The following is a 21,202-nucleotide window of genomic DNA, read 5'->3' as shown; positions in this document are numbered from 1 at the left end:
TGTTGCGATCCCTGTCCTGTGTCCCCCTTGTGCTGCCATCCCTGCTGCCCTGTCCCCGTTGTCCCCCGTGTCCCACTGCCCCTGTATCTATCCGCTGCTGCCATCCCCGTGTCCCTCTCGTGCTGCCATCCCTGTGCCACATGTCTGCTGTGCGCTGCCACCCCGCGTGTCCAGCTGTGACCAACTCTGTCCCGTGTCCCCTTTGTGCTGCCATCCCTGCTGCTGCCCCACGTCCCCGTGTCCCCCTTGTGCTGCCATCCCTGCTGCTGTGCCCCCGTGTCACCAGCCCTGCCCCGTGTCCCCTTGTGCTGCCATCCCTATGTCCCCCTCGTGCTGCCATCCCTGTGCCACATGTCCACTGTGCGCTGCCACCCCGCCTGTCCAGCTGTGACCAACCCTGTCCCGTGTCCCCCTTGTGCTGCCATCCCCGCTGCTCTGTGTCCCCGTGTCACCAGCCCTGTTCCGCGTCCCCCTTGTGCTGGCCATCCCCGCTGCCCCGCGTCCTGTGTCACTGACCCTGTCCCGTGTCCCCCTTGTGCTGCCATCCCCGCGTCCTGTGTCACCAACCCTGTCCCATGTCCCCTTGTGCCGCCATCCCTGCTGCTCTGTGTCCCCCTGTCACCAACCCTGTCCCATGTCCTCTTGTGCTGCCATCCCCGCTGCCCCGCGTCCTGTGTCCTCAGCCCTGTCCCGTGTCCCCCTGTACTGCCATCCCTGTGCCACATGTCCACTGTGCGCTGCCACCCCGCCTGTCCAGCTGTGACCAACCCTGTCCCGTGTCCCCCTTGTGCTGCCATCCCTGCTGCCTCGAGTCCTGTGTCACTGACCCTGTCCCGTGTCCCCTTGTGCTGCCATCCCCGCCGCCCCCTGTCCCCGTGTCGCCGTCCCCGCGTCCCCGTGTCTCCAGCCCTGTCCCGTGTCGCCGTTCCCGCGTGCCCCCACCCCGCCCTTCCGTATCCCTCCTATTCCCCCGCTCCTCCCCGTGTCCCCTCCCCTGTCCCCTCGTCCCCGCCCCGCCATGGCGCCGCTGGCGGACCTGTACCAGGTGTCCATGGCCTACGGGCACTGGCGGGCCGGGCGGCACCGCGCCCCGGCCGCCGCCGAGCTCTTCTTCCGCCGCCCTCCCTTCCGCGGCTCCTTCGCGCTCGGCGCCGGCCTGGCCGAGGGGCTGCGGGGGCTCCGAGCCTTCCGCTTCTCCGCTGCCGGTGCGTGGTGACAGCGGGGGACACGGCGGGGACAGAGAGGCAGCGTTGTAGGGAGGAGCGGTGGGCGAGGGGGCAGCGTCCCAGTGGGATTTTGGGGGATAGGGAGCAGCTCCAGAGGGCAGGGCGGGACGGGGGAGAGGATGAGGAAGGGACGGGAGAGGGTTAAGGGGGAGGGAGGGGGAACAACTCAGGGGGACAGGATGGGACAGTGGGGAGGATGAGGAAGGGACGGGAGAAGGTTAAGGGGGAGGGAGGAGGAGAAACAACTCAAAGGGATAGTGGGGACAGGATGGGACAGTGGGGAGGATGAGGAAGGGACGGGAGAAGGTTAAGGGGGAGGGAAGGGGGAGCAACTCAGGGGGACAGGATGGGACAGTGGGGAGGATGAGGAAGGGACGGGAGAGAGTTAAAGCGGGAGGGAAGAGTAGAAACAACTCGAGGGGACGGGAGAGGATGAGGAAGGGACGGGAGAGGGTTAAGGGGGAGGGAGGAGGAAGAACAACTCGAGGGGACATTGGGGAGGATGAGGAAGGGACGGGAGAAGCGGTGGAGGGAGAGGGAGAAGGGAACCTTCCCAGGGAGGTTTTGGAACAGCTCCAGGGGACAGGAGGGGAAAGGGCAGAGGATGAGGAAGGGATAGCGGGGAGGGTGGGAGGGACGCGGGGGAAGGAGGGAAATTCCCCGCGGAGGAGGATGGGGAGCAACTCGGGGAGAGAGAGATGGGACAGCATCCAGGGGGACTTAAGGGAGGCAGAGACATTTCTCAGAGCGATCTGGGGATGGGGAATCCCCCCAGGGGGACTTGGGGAGGATGGGAATCCCTCAAGAGGACTTGATGGGGACAGGGACATCTCTCAGAGGGACTTGGGGGACAGGGGAACCCCCCTGGGGGACTGCAGGGGATCAGGACAACTCATAAAGGGACAGGGACATCTCTCAGAGGAACTTAGGGGACAGGGAGACCCTTCAGGGGACACAGGGCAGGAATGGACACAAAGAGCCCTCAGGTAAACTTGGGGGGACACTGGGACACCCTCCAGAGATGTCCCTCAGAGGGGACATGGGCCACCCCACGCTCCATGCTGGGGGTGCTGTCACGCTCCTGCTGTCACTCACCTGTCCAGGGGAAGCTTGGTGTCCCCCCCACCTCCCCATGTGCCCCTCGTCCCTGGTGTCACCGCGCTGTCCCCGCAGACGTCGCGTACCTGCGCTCCGTCCTGCCCAGCACCATCGACGACGCCTTCTTTGATTACCTGGCCACCCTGGACGCCTCCGAGGTGACCGTCACCGCCATTCCCGAGGGCTCCGTCGTCTTCGCCAGGGTGGGACCCCCCTCCATCTTCTTTCCTGACCATCCCATCTCTCCCAGCTCCCGGATCTCCCTTTTTCCTTGAGCCTGGGATCCCTGGAACTCCAATGCTGCTTTTCCCAGTGCCCCCCTTTTCCCTGACCCTGGGACTATGAACCCCCATTTTGGCCATCCTCGTGTCCCCACCCTGTGACTTTGGTTGTGCTCGAGGGTCCCAGGATGTGGAAGAGATGAGAATCAAAACTCCATGTTTCAGAAGGCTGATTTATTATATTATAATATTATATTATATTACATTATATGAAAATGCTATACTAAAACTATACTAAATAGAGAAAAAGGATCCATCAGAAGCAGGAAAAGAAAGAAAGGAATGATAATAAAATCTTGTGACTGCTCACAGCCTTGACACCGGTGGCTGTCATTGGTCATCAACTAAAAACAATTTCACACGCTCGGTAAACAATTCTCCGAATCACATTCCAAAGCAGCAAAACGTGGAGAAGCTGAAACTTCCCAGCTTCTCAGGAGAAAAGATCCTGGCAAAAGGATTTTTCATAAAATGTGACATAAAATGTGACCCCCTTTTCCTTCACACTGGGAACCCCTGGAACCCCTTTCCTGGGCACAGGGACAATCTGGACCCTCATTCCTGGGCAATAGGATGCCCCTGCACCCCCTTCCCTGGCACTGGAATCCTCTTGTACCCCCTTTTCCTTCACCAATATCCCCCTGCAACCCCTTTCCTGACCATCCCACCTCTCCCAGGCCTAGTCCTTCCCTTTTCCTTGGCTCTGGCATCCCCTGGACCCCCATTCCTGCCTTTCCCAGCTCCTCCTTGCTCCAGGGGGACCGGGATGTCACCGCTGTTCCCACAGGTGCCGTTCCTGCAGGTGAAGGGGCCGCTCCTGGTGGTGCAGCTGCTGGAGACCACCTTGCTGTGCCTGATCAACTACGCCAGGTATTTTGTCATGGGGATGATCCCAAAGCCCCTGGAAGACGGAGGGGAGCAGGGAAGGGAGTGCAGCACCCCTAAATCTACAGGGACACCCCAGTTCTGGGGGTGCCATGACCCCACAAGTCCCCTACTGGGATTTAACTGCTGGAATTCTGCCAGTTGAATTGGAGGGTGTCCCAGTGTCCCCCTAAGTTTTCCTGAGGGCTTCCCATGTCCAGCCCACCCTGTGGTCCCTCAGGTTCTCCTGAGAGATGTCCTGCTCCCCCACAGGTCACCTTTAGGATCTCCCTGTCCCCCCACCTTGATCAACCCCACCACATCCCTGTCCACCGAATCCCGCGGTGATCCCTGCCTCATCCAAGCAGGGAGAGTCCCGGAGCCCCTTTCCCTTCGGCTGTGCTGGCTCTGCGTGACCTGTCCCCTTTTGTCCTCCAGCCTGGTGGCCACCAACGCTGCCAGATTCCGTCTGCTCGCCGGCCCGGACGTGAAGCTGATAGAGATGGGGCTCCGCCGCGCGCAGGGGCCGGACGGAGCCCTCTCGGCCTCCAAATATTCCTACATTGGGGGTGAGTCCCGCCCCACGGCGCCCGGTGCCACCACGGCCCTGCCATCACCTGGGTGTCCCCCCTGTCCCTCCTCGCAGGCTTCGACTGCACCAGCAACATCCTGGCGGGAAAACTCTACGGAATTCCCGTGCGCGGCACCATCGCCCACTCCTTCATCATGTCCTTCAGGTGCCTGGAGGAGGTGCAGCCACGGGTGAGCAGGGCCTGGGATGGGATGGGATGGGAATGGGAATGGGATGGGAATGGGGATGGGGATGGGATGGGATGGGAATGGAGATGAATATTGGATGGGCGTGGAATGAGGATAAGGTTGGGAGTGCAGGTGGGGATATAGGGATCTCATGGGGTTGGGGGTGTAGAGGGGGATAGGAATGGAGATCGGAATGGGTTGGGATTGAGTTGGGGTTGGGATGTGGATGAAAATGGGATGTGGTTGTGATTGGGATGGGGTTTGTACGGAGTTATAGGGATGGGAGGAGATGGAATGGAGATGGGATAGGGATGTGATGGGAATGGGGGTAAAGCGGGATGGAGATAGGAGTGAGGATGTGGATAGGGGTGGGAATGGGGTGTGGGATGAGATAGGGGTGGGATGGGGATGGGAATGCAGACAGGGATTTGAGTAGGATGGAGGGGGAATGGAACACTCCACCTGTTCCCACACTCCTGACACCTTGGATGATGCCATGGCTGTGCAAATCCCATTTCCCACACTCCTGGCACCTTGGATGGTGCCATGGCTGTGCAAATCCCATATTCCCACACTCCTGGCACCCTGGATGATGCCATGGCTGTGCAAATCCCAAGTTCTCACACTCCCGGCACCTTGGATGATGCCATGGCTGTGCAAATCCCATGTTCCCACACTCCTGGCACCTTGGATGGTGCTGTGGCTGTACAAATCCCATGTTCCCACACTCCTGGCACCTTGGATGGTGCCGTGGCTGTGCAAATCCCATATTCCCACACTCCTGGCACCTTGGATGGTGCTGTGGCTGTACAAATCCCATGTTCCCCTGGCAGGAGCTGCCGCCTCGGGCCGGAGGAGATCCCGTGGATCTGGCAGGCCTGGCTGTGTCCTGGCTGCAGCGGGTTTGTGACCTGCTCCAGACCCCTCCCAGCAAGGCCAACCAGGGCGAGCTGGCCGCCTTCGTGTCCTACGCCATCACCTTCCCGTGTGACTTCCAGGGATTGCTGGACACCTATTGTGTCAGGAGGTGAGGGCACCAGGACTTGGCCACCGTGGCACAGGGGATGGATGTGTCCCTCCTTGCTGGTGGCCTAAAGAAGGAATGTTGGCCGATGCAGGGCTTGGAAATAATGCTGGATCCACCCTGGATCCGTTTTCCACTTGTCTTTAATGCTTTCCCTGCCCATGCCAGGAGTGGTTTGCCCAATTTCTGTGCCGTGGCCTTGGCACTGCACCAGCTGGGATACCAGGCCATCGGAGTGCGCCTGGACAGTGGGGACCTGGCCCAGCAATCCAAGGAAATCCGGGGAGTGTTCCAAGCCTGCGGAGCTCAGTGAGTCCCACGCCAGCTCTGGGGTGGATGTCACTGACCCCTGTCATCCTCACCCGCACCCAGCCCCTCATCCTGCCAGGATTTGGGAGCCCTCATGGCTCTGGGTCCATGGATCCTCCCAAATCCTGCTCCCTGCAGCTTCCAGGTGCCCTGGTTTGGGACCATCCCCATCGCTGTCAGCAACGACATCAGCGAGCAGAGCCTGGAGGAGTTCAGGAGGGAGGTGAGGAGGGATGGGATGTCACCTGGGCGGTGCTGGGATGTCACCTGGGCTGTCCCTGGTGCTGGCAGGGCGGGGATGTTGATGGTCTGTGTTTTCTGCCTCAGGGGAGCGAGATCGACATGATCGGCATCGGGACCAACCTGGTGACGTGTCCCCTGCAGCCATCCCTGGGCTGTGTCTACAAGGTAAAGGTGGCAGCCTAAATCCCAAATATCCCAGTCCTCCCTGAGCCGCTGCCAGGTGGTCCACGCCTGCTCCATGGCCATCCAGCCCCTCTGGAGTCACAAAGTCACCAAAGAATTTGCCTTGGAAGGGATTTTTGAAGGTCCTCCACCACCACAGGCAGGGACACCTTCCACTATCCCAGGCTGCTCCAAGCCCCATCCAACCTGGCCTGGGACACTTCCAGGGATCCAGGGGCAGCCACAGCTTCTCTGGGAATTCCATTCCAGCCCCTCACCACCCTCACAGAGTGGAATTCCTTCCCAGTATCCCATCCAACCCTGGAAGGTTGCATTTTGGAAGTGGGAAGCAATTCCCTGTGTCCTGTCCCTCCATCCCTTGTCCCAAATCCCTCTCCAGCTCTTCTGGAGCCTCTTCAGGCACTGGAAGGGGCTCTGAGGTCTCCCTGGAGCCTTCTCCAGGCTGGACATTCCCAGCTCTCCCAGCCTGGCTGCAGAGCAGAGGGACTCCAGCTCTTGGAGCATCTCCATGGCCCCCTCTGGATCTGCTCCAGCATCTCCACATCCTCCTGATGCTGGACCCCAGGGCTGGAGCAGCTCTGCAGGTGGGGTCTCCCCTGAGAGGGGCAGAATTCCCCCCTCTCCTGCTGTGGGATCAGCCCAGGACACAGGGAAGTTCCAGGTGCCAGCGTTGGGTCACGGCAAATTCTTTTCCCACCAGAATCCCCAATTTCTCCACAGGCAGGAGGCAGAATGCCCAACTTTGGGTTTGTTTTAGGGTTTTTTGGTCTTTTTTCAGCTGATATGCATCAGTTGCCTCCCCAGAGGGGTCACAGGTTCCCTTCTGTGGGAATCTATGGGATTAGAGGATTTTAGGAAAGCTAGGAAAAAGAAAGGCCGCAGAGACAGTAAGGATAGTGAAATGCTAAAGCAGCAGAAAAGAGATATCAGCAGTAGCGAAGACATGAGAAATAGAACAATAAAGCTATGTAGTTTGGCTTTCTAAGTTGCAAAAAGGTATATTTTAGTAAATATTTAGAAGGTTAAATATGAATAGGGCTCTGTGCTTTGTCTTTTATAAACGAACCATTGTATGAGAGAAAAAGCTGCTATTGTTTTAACCAAAGCTACGCGTGCTTCATGTGGTTGGATAGAACTACTGTCAATATGCTTTTGCTCTATGCAATTGGCCGAAACTGGGTCTGAAACTATCTTATAATATGTTGCAACATTAAGTTTCCTTGGCCTTCTGTCGGGATAGCGAGCTGCTCGCATCGATCCATTGCCATAGCCATGTAATGAGACTGATGCTTCTTAATTAAATAACTCACGATGCTGCTCAGGTGTGGTCCTGTTCCGTTCGTGTCTGTACATAAACTGCCGGTGTCACCTTCCCTTCTCCCACAGCTGGTGGAGGTCAATGGCTCCCCGTGCCTGAAGCTGACAGAGGATGAGGAGAAGATGACAATCCCGGGGATGAAGGCAATCTACCGGCTCTATGATGCTGCTGGTGAGTCTGGAGACCCTTCCCAGAGTCCTGGGGGAATCCTCTGCTCCGTAACTCTCTCCCTGATGTCCTCTTGGCACAGGTCACCCCTTCATGGACCTCATGGCCCTGGAAGAGGAGCCGTCGCCCAGCGCGGGGCAGGAGCTGGGGATCCGTGTCCTGGGGCGGCTCGAGGAGACCACCAAGGTCATTCCCACCACCGTGGAGCCCCTCCACCGCACCTACTTCAGGGATGGCCAGGTCAGGGGTGGCCCCAATCTCCTGGGAGATCTCCTTTTCCACGCTGGGGGATGGATCAAGGGCAGCGGTGGCTTCTGAGACGCGCCAACAACTCTGGTGCCAACCTGGTTTTGGGATTGGTGCTGGGGTGGTGGCTTCCCACACGGATCTTCCCACGTGGATCTCCATCCCTGCAGGTGTGTGAGCCCCTGCCCAGCCTGCCCGAGGTGAGGACCCACGCCCAGGCGTCCCTCAGCCTGCTCAGCCCCGCTCACCGCCGGCTCCACGAGCCGCAGCCCTACCCGGTATGTCCAGCACTTCCCACATCCCACCAGCACACGCCTGGGAACGCCACTGGATTCTGTGGATTCGGTGGCCTGAGCAAAGCCACCACGGAGCTGCTCCCTGACCCCTCTTGTTGCCATTCCCAGGTGGCCGTGACGGAAAGGCTGCACCAGCTCTTCCTGGAGCTGCGCCAGGGCAGCCTCTGAGGGGGGCCCTGCTCATCCCCAGCTCCTGCTCCGCTCTTTTTCGGGAAGCCCGGGTGCCTCGTTAGGAATTAACGGCTCTAATTTAGACTCTGCCTCGGGTGCTAACCCGAGGAACCTGCAGGAACTTGGGGTCCCAGCAGGGAAGATGGGAACGCAGGGATGGGGAAGGCAGAGCTGTCCCTGCATCACCTGGAAGTGACAGTCCTGTGCCTTATCTTGGTGGCCCTGCCAGCCTTGTGCCTTATCTTGGTGGCCCTGCCATCCCTGTGCCTTATTTTTGGTTGATCCCAGCTCCAGGATGATCCCAGCTCCAGGATGATCCCAGCTCCAGGTTGCCACCTGCACTCTCTAACCCCTGTTCCCAAAGGAAACGTGGCTCTAACCCACACTGAGCTTCAGACTAAGCAAAAAATTTAAAATAAAGGCCTTTTCCCACCGTGGCTCCGACCCTAATTCCAGTGAAAAACCCTTTGGAGCTCCATTGGGAATGGGAAGGTGAGAGGGAAATCCCCAGGGATCAAACCTGTGGCTTTGCTGTCGATTCTTCCCTCCACGGTTTGGATCTTAGCAGAAATTACAGGGAAGAAAACAATTAAGAGTTTAACAAAGCATGGCCTGATGGTGTTGGATTTCTGGGAATTCCAACAGCACTGCATCCCATTTTAAGACAGGAAAAAAAAAAAAACTCCAGGAAATCCAGGATCAGTTTGCTAAAAATTAGATTTTTTTTTTTAAGCAAAGCACCAAAGATAAGGAGTCCATTGTACCTGAGTAGAGATTTTCCTGAGTTTTTGGGAGAGGAGGAATGAAGAACAAGGAGAGTGACCTGTGCCAACATTTGTCACCCTCACGGATAGGATGCAATTCCTGATGTTTAGGAACCATTTTGGTGGGCAGAGAAGCTCCTGGGTGTCTCTGCACTTTCTCCTCAGGTATTTATGGATACTGAGGAGATTTCCTGAGCATTTTCTTCTCCTGGCTGGGCAATTCCAGCCCCCTCAGCCTCTCCTCATAGGAGATACTCCAGTCCCTTCATCATCTCTCTGGCTTTTCCTTGGATTTGGGGAGCTCCAAAGTGGACCCAGTTTTCCAGGTGTGACCTATCAGAGAATCCCTCCAGGACCTGCTGGCAACACTTGGAATGCCAGAAAGATCCCAAACCACACATCCCAATCCATCAGGACCTATCCAAAGCTCCAGGCTTTGTTAAAATTACTCCACTCTGCATTAAAGAGAGGGGGGGAAAAAGCAGGAACAGGGTTAAACCTGCACATCTGGGACTCCTGGATGCTTTCCTTAAGGTTTTTGTGGGATTTGGGCATCCCACTGACTCAACTTCATAGCAGGGAACCCCCAAGTTTACAAATTTATTTAACTGAAGGAACACCAGTTCCCACCCAAACCCTAAACCCTCCTGCAGAAAATCCCACAGTGCTCTTCGTTTTTGGTTTTTTTTTTTTTTTTTTTTTTTTTTCTCTATTTTTGCCCTTGTAATTCTGGTATTTGACCCCAGAACTTGGAAGTGGATGCAAAGATAGGACAGAAAGTGCTAAAAGTGAGGGTGTAACACTGAATCCTGTGCAGATTTTGCCAGAAAGAGGAAGCAGCAGGAGCCCAGATGTTGCTCCTCTGCTCCCATCCTCCTTCCAGTTTTGTTCTTGGAAAAATATCTATTTTTAAAGCATAGCTTCAGCTCAGGATGTCCATGACTGGAAATAAGGGATGGTGGGTAAAAGTGCCAGTTAGTGCTGGATAAGGGAAGTGCAGGGAATTGAGGGACACAGGTGAGGAAAACCAATCCTGACCTGATTTTCCTCACTGCACAAATCCAGGTGAGGGTGTTTTAGGAAAGGTTGTGGTTTCTTGGTAAAGCTGTGGATAATTCCTTGTTTTTTGATTTCTGCTGGTCCCCAGCTTTGGAGGGAATCAGGGAAACAAGGATGTGGGGATGCTCCAGAGTACCCAGAGAGGGAGAATTGTGGAATGTGGGGAATAAGAATGAACTTGAGCATCAATAATTCCAAGTCCAGCTGTGCCCAAGGACCAACAACCACTAGATAAAGCCAGGATTTAACAAACCCAGCCTGACTTGGATAATTTGACACCAAGAGAGGCGAGAAGAGGGGAGAAGAACACCCAGACTTGGCTGCTTCCACCTCCTGGGATGATCCAGGCTCCCGTTCCTGACGTTGCTCCGTGCCACGGGATGGTGTCACTTGTACAGTGCCATTTTCCTGCTCTGGTACAGGTACATGTAGGCATCACAAAAGAGGCGTTTGGCCACCCCGTCCATGTCCCTGGGCTGCTCCAGGGCCAGCACAGCCAGGGGCAAGTCCAGGTATTTGGCAACTTCTGGGCACAGCGTCACCGTGGGAATGTTGAAGCCGTTTTCGCCACCTGAGGTTTGGAAAGGAGGGGAGAAATCCCAAACCAGATCCCAAAGGGATGGGTTCCTACAGCTCCAGCAGATCCCAGCACACTCGAGAGTCATGCAGAGCCTCAGCTGGGAGATGTGGAGGCCAAAAGCACTGGAAGAGGCTGGATGAGGGGAGATCATCCAAGCTAAAGGGGCTGCAGGAGAGCTGGAGAAGGATTTTGGGTAAGATATGGAGGGACAGGACACAGGGAATGGCTTCCCACTGCCAGAGGGCAGGGATGGATGGGACATTGGGAAGGAATTCTTCCTTGGGAGGGTGGTGAGGGGCTGGAATGGAATTTCCAGAGGAGCTGTGACTGCCCCATCCCTGGAATTGTCCAAGTCCAGGCTGGATGAGGCTTAGAGCAACCTGGGATAGTGAAAGGTGCCCGTGGCAGGGGTTGGAACTGGATGAGTTTTAAGATCCCTTCCAGCCCAAACCATTCCATGATTCAGTGATAAAAGCACAGCGGGGAAGGACAGGAGAAGCCATCTGTGCCCACAAGCTGGGATAGGATCCCAAATCCCTTGCCTGACCACAACCAGAAGCTGGAACCACCTGTTAAAAAACCCTTTGGGAATCCAATTAAAGGAAAGCCAAATCCAGAGAAAACCTAAACAGGGGAACTTGAGAGGAAAATGTGGGCTGAGCAGGCCCAGGCAGCTTCCCAGATCCCATTCCCAGATGCCATTCCCAGTCCCTCACCGTGCCGGTCGGCCATGCTGTCGAAGAACATCCAGTGCTCGCTGCCGGGGCCGTATTTCACGAAGGACACGTAGTGACTGGTCTCGATGCAGAGCACTGCAAACAGCTCCAGCTTCTCCCGTGGCACCTGCTGGCAGCCCTGGAATTCCTCTGGAATGTGCAGCCTCCTGGGTTTGTGCGCCCTGCGGCTTCGGTGGGAGTGAACCTGGGGAGAGGGGACAGGGTGGCGTTGGCAGAAGTGGCCCTGGCCTGACAGGAAGGGCAGATTCCCAGTTTATTCCCTGCTGATATTATTCCCAAGCTCCCTGCTTGCCTGGGAATGGTGTTGTGGGAACAGCCTGGCAGCAGGAAATGGGAGCTTGCCACCCTTCAAGTGGCAGAAACTGTGGGAATGCTCATGGAGAAGGAGCAGGGAGGGATCAGAGTTCCTGCAGGATTATACCTTATTTTTGGAACAGGTTGTCCAGGGAAGCTGTGGATGTCCCATCCCTGGAATGGTCCAAGGCCAGGTAGGACAGAGCTTGGAGCAACCTGGGATAGTGAGCAGCACCCAGAGGGTGGAACTGGAATGAGCTTCAAGGTCCTTTCCAATCCAAGTTTTTCCATGATTCCATTATTATTTAGGCTCTGTGTAAGCAGAGGGCTCACAACCTCTGGCTCCTGGTGGGAATGACCCTCAGGAAAGGGCTGAGCAGCTGCAGGAACAGCCAGGAAAATGTGGGGATTTTGGGAGGGTTCATCCCTCTGACAGCTCCCAAGGTGGGTTTTGGGAATAGCCATGGAATACCTGTCTGGAGCAGGAGCTGCAGAACTGCTTCAGGCCCGTGGCTGCAAACACTTTGTCCTTGAAACACTCTGAGCATTCCAGAGTGGCAACATCCCCACACAGGCAGCATTCCCTGGGACCTGCCAGGGAAACAGAGCTCAGAGGGAGTGTCTCCTCCAGATCCCACCTAAAATCCAGCTTGTCCTGCCAAAACTGGGACTCGGGGAAGAAGAATCCCACCCCAGAGAGCCCAGAGCTGGTTGCTCACAGCCCGTCATCATCACTCACTGTCCAGCAGCAGATCTGTTATATCCAGCTCCAAGGAAGGGATGATTTTGCTGAACATTTTATATTCCTTCCCAAAACGTGGCATTTGGATAATGAAGCAAGATGGGATCTGGGGAAAAAAAAAAAAAAAAAGGGAAAGTAGTCACACTGCCAGAATCTGCCAAATCCCAGAGATTTTTTTTGCTGTCATTATTCACAGGACAAAAGGGAAACAGGGAAAGCAAAGGCCTTTTCCTAAGTCATGCCTGGATTCAGTGTTGGATATAAAACATCCAAGGCCTCACAGGTATTTTGGGAAGCAAGAAAAGCAGGAAAGCAGAAGGAAACTGGACTCACCTCCACCAGCTTCAGATCTGAGGACAGGAAGGAGCGTTCCACCAACTGCTGCACGTCGGGAACCACCAAATCCTCCTGTTTGTCCATAAATATCTGGTAGCAGTAACATTCCTGCTCCTGGCCTCCTGACCTGCAAGGAGAGCTCATGGGATTGGGGATGTGGTGACACAAAAATTGGAATTTCCCGAAGTTTGTCCTGGGAGGGCTCCTGGGCTCAAGGCACTGAGGGTGGTTTGGTGCAACACAAAGCCATTTTTCCACCCAAAAATACCAAATTCATGCCAGGGGAGCAGTAGATAAGTAGGGATTTTGGCCTCATTATCCCTTTGGAGCAGCACATCCTGTAAGCAAAATTCCATTTCCCCTCATTATAAATCTAAAATATAATTTAGCATTAGTAAATTTAATATTGAAATTGACAAACGGATGCTTCGATTAAATTAATTAATTAAAAAACGCACCCAAAAAGCCAAACTCAAGGTGAGTTGTGTGCAGAAATCCCAGAATCCCTAAAGAAAGCAGGGAAAGGATTTCCTTGGGATGACCCCGTGCAGGGGAGCTGCAGCACAGAGTCCTCTTTGTGCTCAGCCTTTCCCAGCACTCCACGATCCACAAAGGAGCACAGAAATCCAACAATCCCCTTTCTGTGCTCACAAACAGCACAGTTATTTTTGGCTTCCTCCAGCCTCTCATCCTCTTTGTAGAGTCCCCAAAAAACTGGGACTGCATCCACGGGCTGCCTGTTTTGAGAGGCTGTGGGAGCTGAGCCAGCTTGGCAGCCTGGACACATCCCAAATTCATCCAAAGGCTGTCGGATACTGCTGGATCCGCTCCAAAGTCAGACATCACCTTTCTCAAACCCCTTCTCCCTCTCCCTGAGGATGGCACAAGGGTTTTATCCCGATTTTCTGAAGGCAGCACCCTCCAGGGAGGGCTGAGAAGTGTCTCTGCCCAGATGGCAAGATCACAACGAGCAGGATCAGAGTCTGTTCCTAAGGAGCTGCGGAAAACTCGGAGCTGTGATTCCAAAATTTTGGTGGGAAAGGGACAAGTGACCCCCAGCCACTCAGGGATTCTGAGGTGGAAAATCAATGAGCCCTGGAAATTGTATCCATCAGCTATGGAAACTTACTGGAGTTTCAATAGTGGCTCAATTCCCAGGATCTGCTGCATTATGAGATTGAGGAACTCCTCAGGATCTGGAAAGTGAGAGGAAAGGATGGATCAGACCATGCCAGGAACTGCCTTGTCCCATTGCATCCAAAACCTCCCAGGTAAACCTGAGCCAGCATTCCAGGGGCCTGGAATTTCCTCTTCAGGTTAGGGTATAATTGGGATAATGGCTGAGAGCACATGGTTGAGGCAAAAATCCCAAAGGGAACACGGAAAATGCCAAGCAGCCTTCAGAGACTGCACTTCCATGGAATTCTAGGGTGGTTTGGGTGGGAAACGACCTTCAAGATCATGGAATTACAGCTGCTGGCATGGGCAGGGACACCTTCCACTGTGCCAGGTTGCTCCAAGCCTCATCCAACATGGACAATTCCAGGAATGGGGCAGCCACAGCTCCTCTGGGAATTCCATTCAGCTCCTCACTACCCTCACAGGGAAGAATTTCTTCCCAAAACCCCATCTGTCCCTTCCCTCTGGCAGTGGGAAGCCATTCCCTGTGTCCTGTCCCTCCATATCTTGTCTAAAATCTTTCTCCAGCTCACCTGGAGCCCCTTTAGGCACTGGAAGGGGCTCTGAGGGTACAGAGAGAGATTTAAAAGCTGAAAGAATTTTACAAGTGAATTTTTACACCAATTAGCATCGGCACCTAATTAAAGCACATTCCCTGGAGAAGCACAAAGGGAATTTGCCACCTGGTGCCTGGACGAGGAAAACCACAGGGAAGCAGCTGGGGAAAGGCCCCAGGGAGCTCCTCACCTTTCTCAGCGTTGGTGAAGCTGGAGCACTGGCCCTTGTCCGTGAGCTGCTCCCGCAGGTGCATCACACTGCTGGCCCTGACAAAGCCAGTCCTGGGAACAACAACCAGCTGCAGGTGAGGGAAATCATGGAATGGCTGGCCTTGGAAGGGATCTTCATCCAGTTCAACCCCCTGCCATGGGCCACCAACCAGACCAGGTTGCTCCAAGCCCCATCCAACCTGGCGTGGGGCACTTTCAGGGATGGGACAGCCACAGCTTCTCTGGGAATTCCATTCCACCCCCTCACCACCCTCACATGGAAAATTCCTTTCCAATATCCCATCTCAATCCATGCTCTGTCAGTTTAAAACCATTTCTCCTTGTCCTGAACACCTTTGGATGTGGCTGCCAGGTTTCCCTCAGTGCCAGGTGCCACCTTTAGGGAAGCAGGGAAGGAACGAAGGCAAGTGGGACAAATTCCAGCATTCCCTACACTCACCTACGGAGGGGATTGACAATCTCATCCCGCAGAATTCCCTGGACATTCCTGTCACACAGTGGGAAGGGCATGAAGAGCATGGAGTCCAGCACGGAGGTACAGGAGAAGAGGCTGTGGGAAGGGTGGGATGGGTTTGAGTTTGAGGGCTTGGAAGCAACAGCTGGAACCAAAATGTGGTGGCTGGTGACAGTCAATGGCTTTGATGCCCAACAATCCATGCATGGAATTACGGGGAGGTGAGGGAAGCACATCTGCACAGTGAGGCACATCTGGAACAATGAACACTGGGATAAAGCAAGGGAACAGCTCAGGGAGAAGGAAATTCCTACTTTGCAGCCAAAACTGCTCAGGGAAGGGCACCACTGAGCCTTTTCCTCTCCGAGCAGGGAAGTTGGGACCTCCTGGGTGGGTTCTTTGGAATGATTCCAGCCAGAACTTCCAGGGACAAGAGTCAGCACAGTCCAAATCCAGAAAATTACGAGCTCTCAGCACCCTGAACGACAGACACAGGGGTACAGGGGGTCTTCAGGGCTGGAAAAACCTGCTGGATTTGGGAAGGAGATCCAAAAGCACCATGGAGGTTGCATCTCCATAGAGTTACTTGCTCTACACCAGGTAAACTTCCAGCCACCTTGAAAATCCAGGGAAATCCTGCAATTTGGGTCTTAGCTTAATTAAAAAGCCACTCATTTAAGGAGCCTGCACCCCCCAAGCAGGTCCTTACCTGAAGAGAGCTGCATCCATGTAGCAGGAATTACAATGGCCTTGGATGCCCTTCATCCGCCCTTGGAGAACACGGACTGCTGCCTCATTCCTGAGGGGAGGAAAACTCTCTGGACACTCTGGAAGAACTTCTTGTCCTCCTGCAAGGAAAGGAATTGCCTTCACCTTCTCATCTGGGTGAACTCTGCCCTTCCCTAATGCCTCAAAACTCTCAGACCTAAGGTGGCTTCTCAATCCAGCTTTTCATAAACCACAATATTTCAGACTTGTGGGATATTCCCTAAGGAATCATTTAGGTTGGAAAAGACCTCTAGGACTGAGTTAATCCAGCCAAAGATGTGGTGTGGGATAAACACCAAAAAACAACACTTGAAGGAAGGGAAAAAACGTTGCCCACGGGGTTTTTTCCACATCCTTTTCCCATCCTTTCCCTGTTTTCCTGCTTCCCAGAGGACTCACTGTAATCCCCGAGGGACAGGCCAGAGCTGGGAAAGCTCTGGAAGCGCGCGTCGGGCTGGCAGGAATTCAGCCTCACGAAGAGGCCGCGCTTCGGGGCGCAGTGGAAGTAGGATTTGCCCAGCCACTCTCCAGCTGTGACCCCCTTGTCTTCATCCTGGGAAAACAGCACCAGAGATGAGCCCGAGAGCGGGATTCGTGGAATTACGGGTGGAAAAGAGGTCTGGGATCCAGTCTAGCTATGCAGTGCTGCCGAGGCCACCGTGATCGTGTCCCCAAGTGTCACATCCACAGGGATGGGGACCTCACCCCTGCCCTGGGCAGCTGTGCTAGGGCTGGACAGCCCCATCCATAAAGGAATTTTCCCAATATCCAACCCAAACGCCCACTGGAGCAGTTTGAGGCTGCTTCCTGTTATTCTGTCCCTTGTTCCCTGGGAGCAGAGCACAATTCCCACCTGGCCCCACCCTCCTGTTAGGGAATTGTAGGGATCCAGAAAGTTCTCCCTGAGCCTCCATTTCTCCAGGATGAGCCCTCCCAGCTGCTCCAGACTCTTCCCAGCTCCTCAATATCCTTTATCTGCGGATCCCAAAATTCCACCCTCCATATTCAGCCACTGCCACCAACCCCTCCCAGGACCTTTCCCAACTTTCCAGCCTCACCAGTTCAACTCCAGCCATTTTGTCCTTGATTTGGGGCAGGTAGCCCAACCAGCGGATGATTCCTGAAACCTGATTCCCCTTGTCCAAGGTAATCTGGACCATGGAATTCACTTCCAGGGGTGAATTCCCTCCTTCCCCCTCCTCGCTGCTCTCGCTGATCTCTTGTTTCATTTGGTTTGGTTTTCCAAAGTCCATGCTGGAGTTGAATGTTGGGAAAAAACCTGATGGGCAACACAAAACATCAGGAGAGCTGGGGATTGGATCCTCTGGATCTAATTCCAGGTCTATTTTGGAAATTCCAGGCTACACACACACGCAGGAAATTGAGAACCAGGGACACAAGGTGTAATTCCCAGTGTGTCCAAGCTGGTCTGACAGGAGGAGAGGGAATGATCCTGCTCCTTGTTTCCCTGCTCAAAGCTTCACATTCCAACCTCTGGCTGGCCCTGGAGCTAATCCAGCCCTTCCCAAGCTATTGAAATGGCAGCAGGGGGGTTATTTCCTAATTTTTTCTACCAATTCCTTGTCTTGTCCAACAATTTCCACCATTGCTGCTGGCACCTGAGCCTTTCCCACCAGGATGAAGCTTCTGCTCCATCTTTTAGAGCTGAATTAAAGAGTTTTTAACCAGTGGTGCCTCTTCCCTGAGGGAATTCTCTGCTACCATCAGCCTCTCCTTCCTGACAAATGGGATTCAGCTTTAGCTTTGTGTGGAAGTTGAGATTTTTCCATAAATCCCAGTCCATTAGGACAAGCTGTAGGTTTTATTGGGATTTCAGCTCCTCAGTACCTGCAGACAGGGAATGAATTCCAAACTCCCCCAGAACGGGATCAGGAGAGACACATCCAAAGATCACCTACTTTGCAAGCTCTCCTTCACAACAGAATCCATGGGGATTTCCCTGAAAATGTCAGTCGTTCCTTCTTCTTCCTGAAAGGAGTGAAAAATCCATCAGCTAGGGAAAAACCCATCAGTTAAACATTGGAATATAAAGGATTTTTTTAAACAAAGTTTGCACGGAATCTCACATCCCTTTTGGATGTTCCTTCTACTTCTCTTTCACGTCCAACCATAATGTGATTTTTTTTTTCTTTAAAATCCCAAAAAAACCCCATGGAAAAACTGCTCTTACCGGGCAAACCTTCACAAACCACTGGCTCCCTTCCCTGTAAACTGCCATGGCAATTCCTTTGGTGGGGATCTCATCCACAAAGAAGCTGACGGCGTCTCCCACCTTCACGGGAACCTCCTCCTCCGTGTCCTGTTTTCCCGGCTTTTGCTTCCCATAATCGTTGCCTGATGTGGGAATAAACTGGATTTTGCTGAAGGGCAGGAAGATCCCACAGTTCCTCTTGCACTTGAAGTACTCGGTGCCGTGGTAGGACCCGTCGCTTCTCCCTCTGTTTTCCCCCTCTCCCTGAAAACACGCCAGGAAGGGATGTCACACACAGAAATTCCATGGAAAACCAAGGAATTCTCTGCTTTGGGTCCCCCTTACCTGCAATTCCACCCCGAAAAACACCGGAGTCAGCGCAGCCAAGCTGGGCTTGTAGATGCTCCCGATGTAGCGCACGATTCCCGGGAAAAACTCCCTGTCCACCTCCACCATGACATTTTGACCCGGCACGGCTCGGAGAGCTCCTTCCAGGCTCAGCCTCTCCAGGAAAAAATCCAAGCGCTCGCTGTGGCTCCCGATGGCCAGCAGGAATCCGGCGGCTTCCTGGCGCACGGGCTGCAGGATTTCCAGGTTGATGGTGACCGTGGAGCTGTCGTCCAGCATGACAACCTTCAGGAAGCAAGCTGGAGGCCCATCCTGGGAGAAATTCCTTAGGTAGCTCCTCTCGCTGCAGAAGCACAAGTTCCCAGCCTGGAAGTATTTGTTTCCGTAGGCACAGTCCTCTGTCAGGATGTAGAAACAATTCCTGTCCGCTGCCAGAGGAGGGAGGTTGGACATGGCAGATTCCCCTGGGGTTGGGAGAGTCACAGCAATGGAGATTTGTGAGTGTTGGCGAAGAATTCCCGAAGGATCCGGGGGCTTGGAAGAGGTTTGGGATCCGGCCCCGCGCTCAAAGCCTCGCCCAGGTGAGTTTGAGTGTCTCCCAAAGCTTCCCTGCTCCCTTTTTCCAGGTGTTGAATCACCCTCAAGTGGTGACTCAAAATTCCATCTAACCCGGTTTCCCACATTCCTGCTCATCCCTCTTCCCTCACTGTGCTTCCATGGGAAAAGCCCGGCTCTGACTTCTCCACTAAACCCTCCCAGGATGAGATTTCACCAAAAAAAAAACCAAAAAACATGGAATGGTTTGGGTTGGGAGGATCATTAAAGATCATCTCATTCCACAACATTTTCCCTATCCCAGGCTGATCCAAGCTCCGTCCAGCCACACCTGGAATAATTCCAGGGATGGAGAGGCTGCTCCAGCTGGTCCAACCTGTTCTGACACCATCCAGCCTCATTAAATTCCATGTTTTCTTTCCTTACTCACGGGAATGAGGCAAAGGATCAATCCTGCCTTTTAAAATTCCTTGGAAAAGGGATTCCTGCTCCTACATCTCATGAATATTTTGAATATTCATTCAGAACATATGGAAATCACCCCTTGAGGTACTAAAGATCTGCAGCTTTCCTAGCAAATATTTATTTATTATATAATTTATATTAAAAGAAATACAAGTATTTGGAATCAGGAATGTATTTTGGTGGGGTTTTTTTTAGTTGATTTCTGACAAGTGAAAATTCCTGTAGTTAAAATTCCAGTAGGTTAATCTGACTGGTGGGATTCCAGTTAAATCCACATTCTAATATTTAAATTCCAGTAGTAATTAAAATCCAGTCACTGAATTCAACTTTTTTATCCTCCCCTATTTTCTCCTTTGATGATTCCATGGAAAATCAGGATCCAAAAGCTTTTGTTTCAGCATGAAGGGTGAATAAAAAAAATTCTAAATAAACCATTTTCCTCACTAAAAGCCCAAAATAAATTGCTTTTTCTCATTCAATTCCCAATAATAATTAAATTAAACAAAACCCCAAGAGTAAATTTTCTCGTACAAATACCCAAGAATAAATTTTCCTCATCAAGCCCATTTTCCTCATGAAAGCTCCAGAATAAACCACTTAAATAAAGTTTTCCTCATAAAAAGCAAAAAATAAATACAATTTTTATCACAAAACCCGCAAGACCAAACAACTTTCCTCATCAAAAAGCAAGGATAAACATTTTATCCATCAAACCCCAAGAATAAACCATTTTCCTCATCAAAAGCCTCCAAGAATAATCAATTTCCTCATAAAAACCCCACAAATAAACAATTTTCTTCTAAAAAGCCAAAAATGAGCTGTTTTTCTCAAGGAAAAAGCAAAAATAAACTACTTTCCTCATAAAAAAGTACGAATAAATCATGTTCCTCATTTTCAAAAAAACAAAACTAATTTATTTTCCTCATCAAAACGCCGGAACAGACACTTTTTCTCATTAAAATAATAGAGTATAAACAATTTTATCCGCCAAACCCCAAGAATTAACAGCTTTCCTCACAAAACCAAACAAGAATAAACTAATTTCCTCACCAAATCCGCCAAATAAACCATTTTCCTCGCGGAAACACAGCAATAAACCCTCCTCCTCATCCAACCCAAGTGCGACGCGGGTATTTAAACCAAAATATTCCCAATTTTCTCCGATTTCTGGGAATAAATCCCCGCTCCCAGAGCCCTCAGCGGGGTTTGGGCTCGACCCCTCCCCCCTCCCCTCACCGTCTCCGCCGCCGCTCCGGCCCCGGCACTTCCGCGTCCGAGCGCGCGCGCGGCCCGCCAGCCAATGGCGAGCGGCAGGGAGAGGCGGAAGACCAATAGGAGTGAAGGGGCGGAATAATAATGAGGGGGAGGGGGCGTGGCGCCACAGTAGGCCCCGCCCCCTGCTGGCCGGCCTGAGGGGAAGGCGGGAGCTGCGTGAGGGGCGGCGGGGAGGGAATGTTTCCATGGAGCCAAATCCTTTGGAATTCGCGTGTGTTTCCAGGGTCCCAAAGCCCTGTGGATCCTGGAGTGTGTGTCCTCATGGACCCAAATCCCTGCGGATTCACATGTGTTTTCATGGACCCAAATCCTTTGGAATTCACGTGTGTTTCCACGGTCTCAAAGCCCTATGGATCCTGGAGTGTGTGTCTCCATGGATCCAAATCCCCATGGACTTGTCTGTATCCTAATGGACCCAGATTCCAATGGGTCTTTCCATGGACCCAAATCCCTGTGGATT

The 21,202-nt window shown here is 53.2% G+C and overlaps 2 protein-coding genes across 5 annotated transcripts; one reads left to right on the top strand and one right to left on the bottom strand.

Annotated features, from left to right (window-relative positions):
• The first annotated feature begins 983 nt into the window (after nucleotides 1–983).
• NAPRT (nicotinate phosphoribosyltransferase) lies at nucleotides 984–8,623 on the top strand. Of its 3 annotated transcripts, none has more exons than XM_064399465.1 (13): nucleotides 984–1,205; nucleotides 2,400–2,482; nucleotides 3,393–3,475; nucleotides 3,908–4,038; nucleotides 4,116–4,231; nucleotides 5,062–5,255; nucleotides 5,421–5,561; nucleotides 5,700–5,784; nucleotides 5,889–5,969; nucleotides 7,374–7,476; nucleotides 7,556–7,713; nucleotides 7,890–7,997; nucleotides 8,124–8,623. In XM_064399465.1, exons 1-13 carry the CDS (start codon nucleotides 1,019–1,021, stop codon nucleotides 8,181–8,183), a joined length of 1,530 nt encoding a protein of 509 aa, XP_064255535.1. In that variant the 5' UTR covers nucleotides 984–1,018; the 3' UTR covers nucleotides 8,184–8,623. The 3 variants fall into 3 exon arrangements, with proteins under 3 accessions (XP_064255535.1, XP_064255531.1, XP_064255542.1); XM_064399461.1 differs by having other exon boundaries at nucleotides 2,400–2,527; XM_064399472.1 differs by lacking the exon at nucleotides 984–1,205 and adding an exon at nucleotides 1,921–2,212 and having other exon boundaries at nucleotides 2,330–2,527.
• On the bottom strand, nucleotides 8,480–20,953 carry LOC135286321 (ubiquitin carboxyl-terminal hydrolase CYLD-like). 2 transcript variants are annotated; one of them, XM_064399438.1, is made up of 15 exons: nucleotides 20,704–20,953; nucleotides 18,445–18,911; nucleotides 18,079–18,363; nucleotides 17,807–17,876; nucleotides 16,946–17,166; nucleotides 16,287–16,440; nucleotides 15,829–15,967; nucleotides 15,105–15,215; nucleotides 14,625–14,716; nucleotides 13,828–13,894; nucleotides 12,696–12,825; nucleotides 12,360–12,468; nucleotides 12,093–12,211; nucleotides 11,306–11,510; nucleotides 8,480–10,580 (listed from the first exon to the last, which is right to left on the bottom strand). In XM_064399438.1, the coding sequence occupies exons 1-15, from the start codon at nucleotides 20,927–20,929 to the stop codon at nucleotides 10,396–10,398; spliced, it is 2,580 nt and encodes an 859-aa protein (XP_064255508.1). In that variant the 5' UTR covers nucleotides 20,930–20,953; the 3' UTR covers nucleotides 8,480–10,395. The 2 variants fall into 2 exon arrangements, with proteins under 2 accessions (XP_064255508.1, XP_064255517.1); XM_064399447.1 differs by lacking the exon at nucleotides 20,704–20,953 and adding an exon at nucleotides 20,518–20,692.
• Between the last annotated feature and the right edge of the window lie 249 nt (nucleotides 20,954–21,202).

Source organism: Passer domesticus, chromosome 1 (assembly GCF_036417665.1).
Source record: "Passer domesticus isolate bPasDom1 chromosome 1, bPasDom1.hap1, whole genome shotgun sequence".
NCBI classification, from domain to species: Eukaryota; Metazoa; Chordata; class Aves; order Passeriformes; family Passeridae; genus Passer; species Passer domesticus.
Note: the sequence above shows the minus strand (reverse complement) of the source record. Positions and strands in the feature narration are given on the sequence as shown.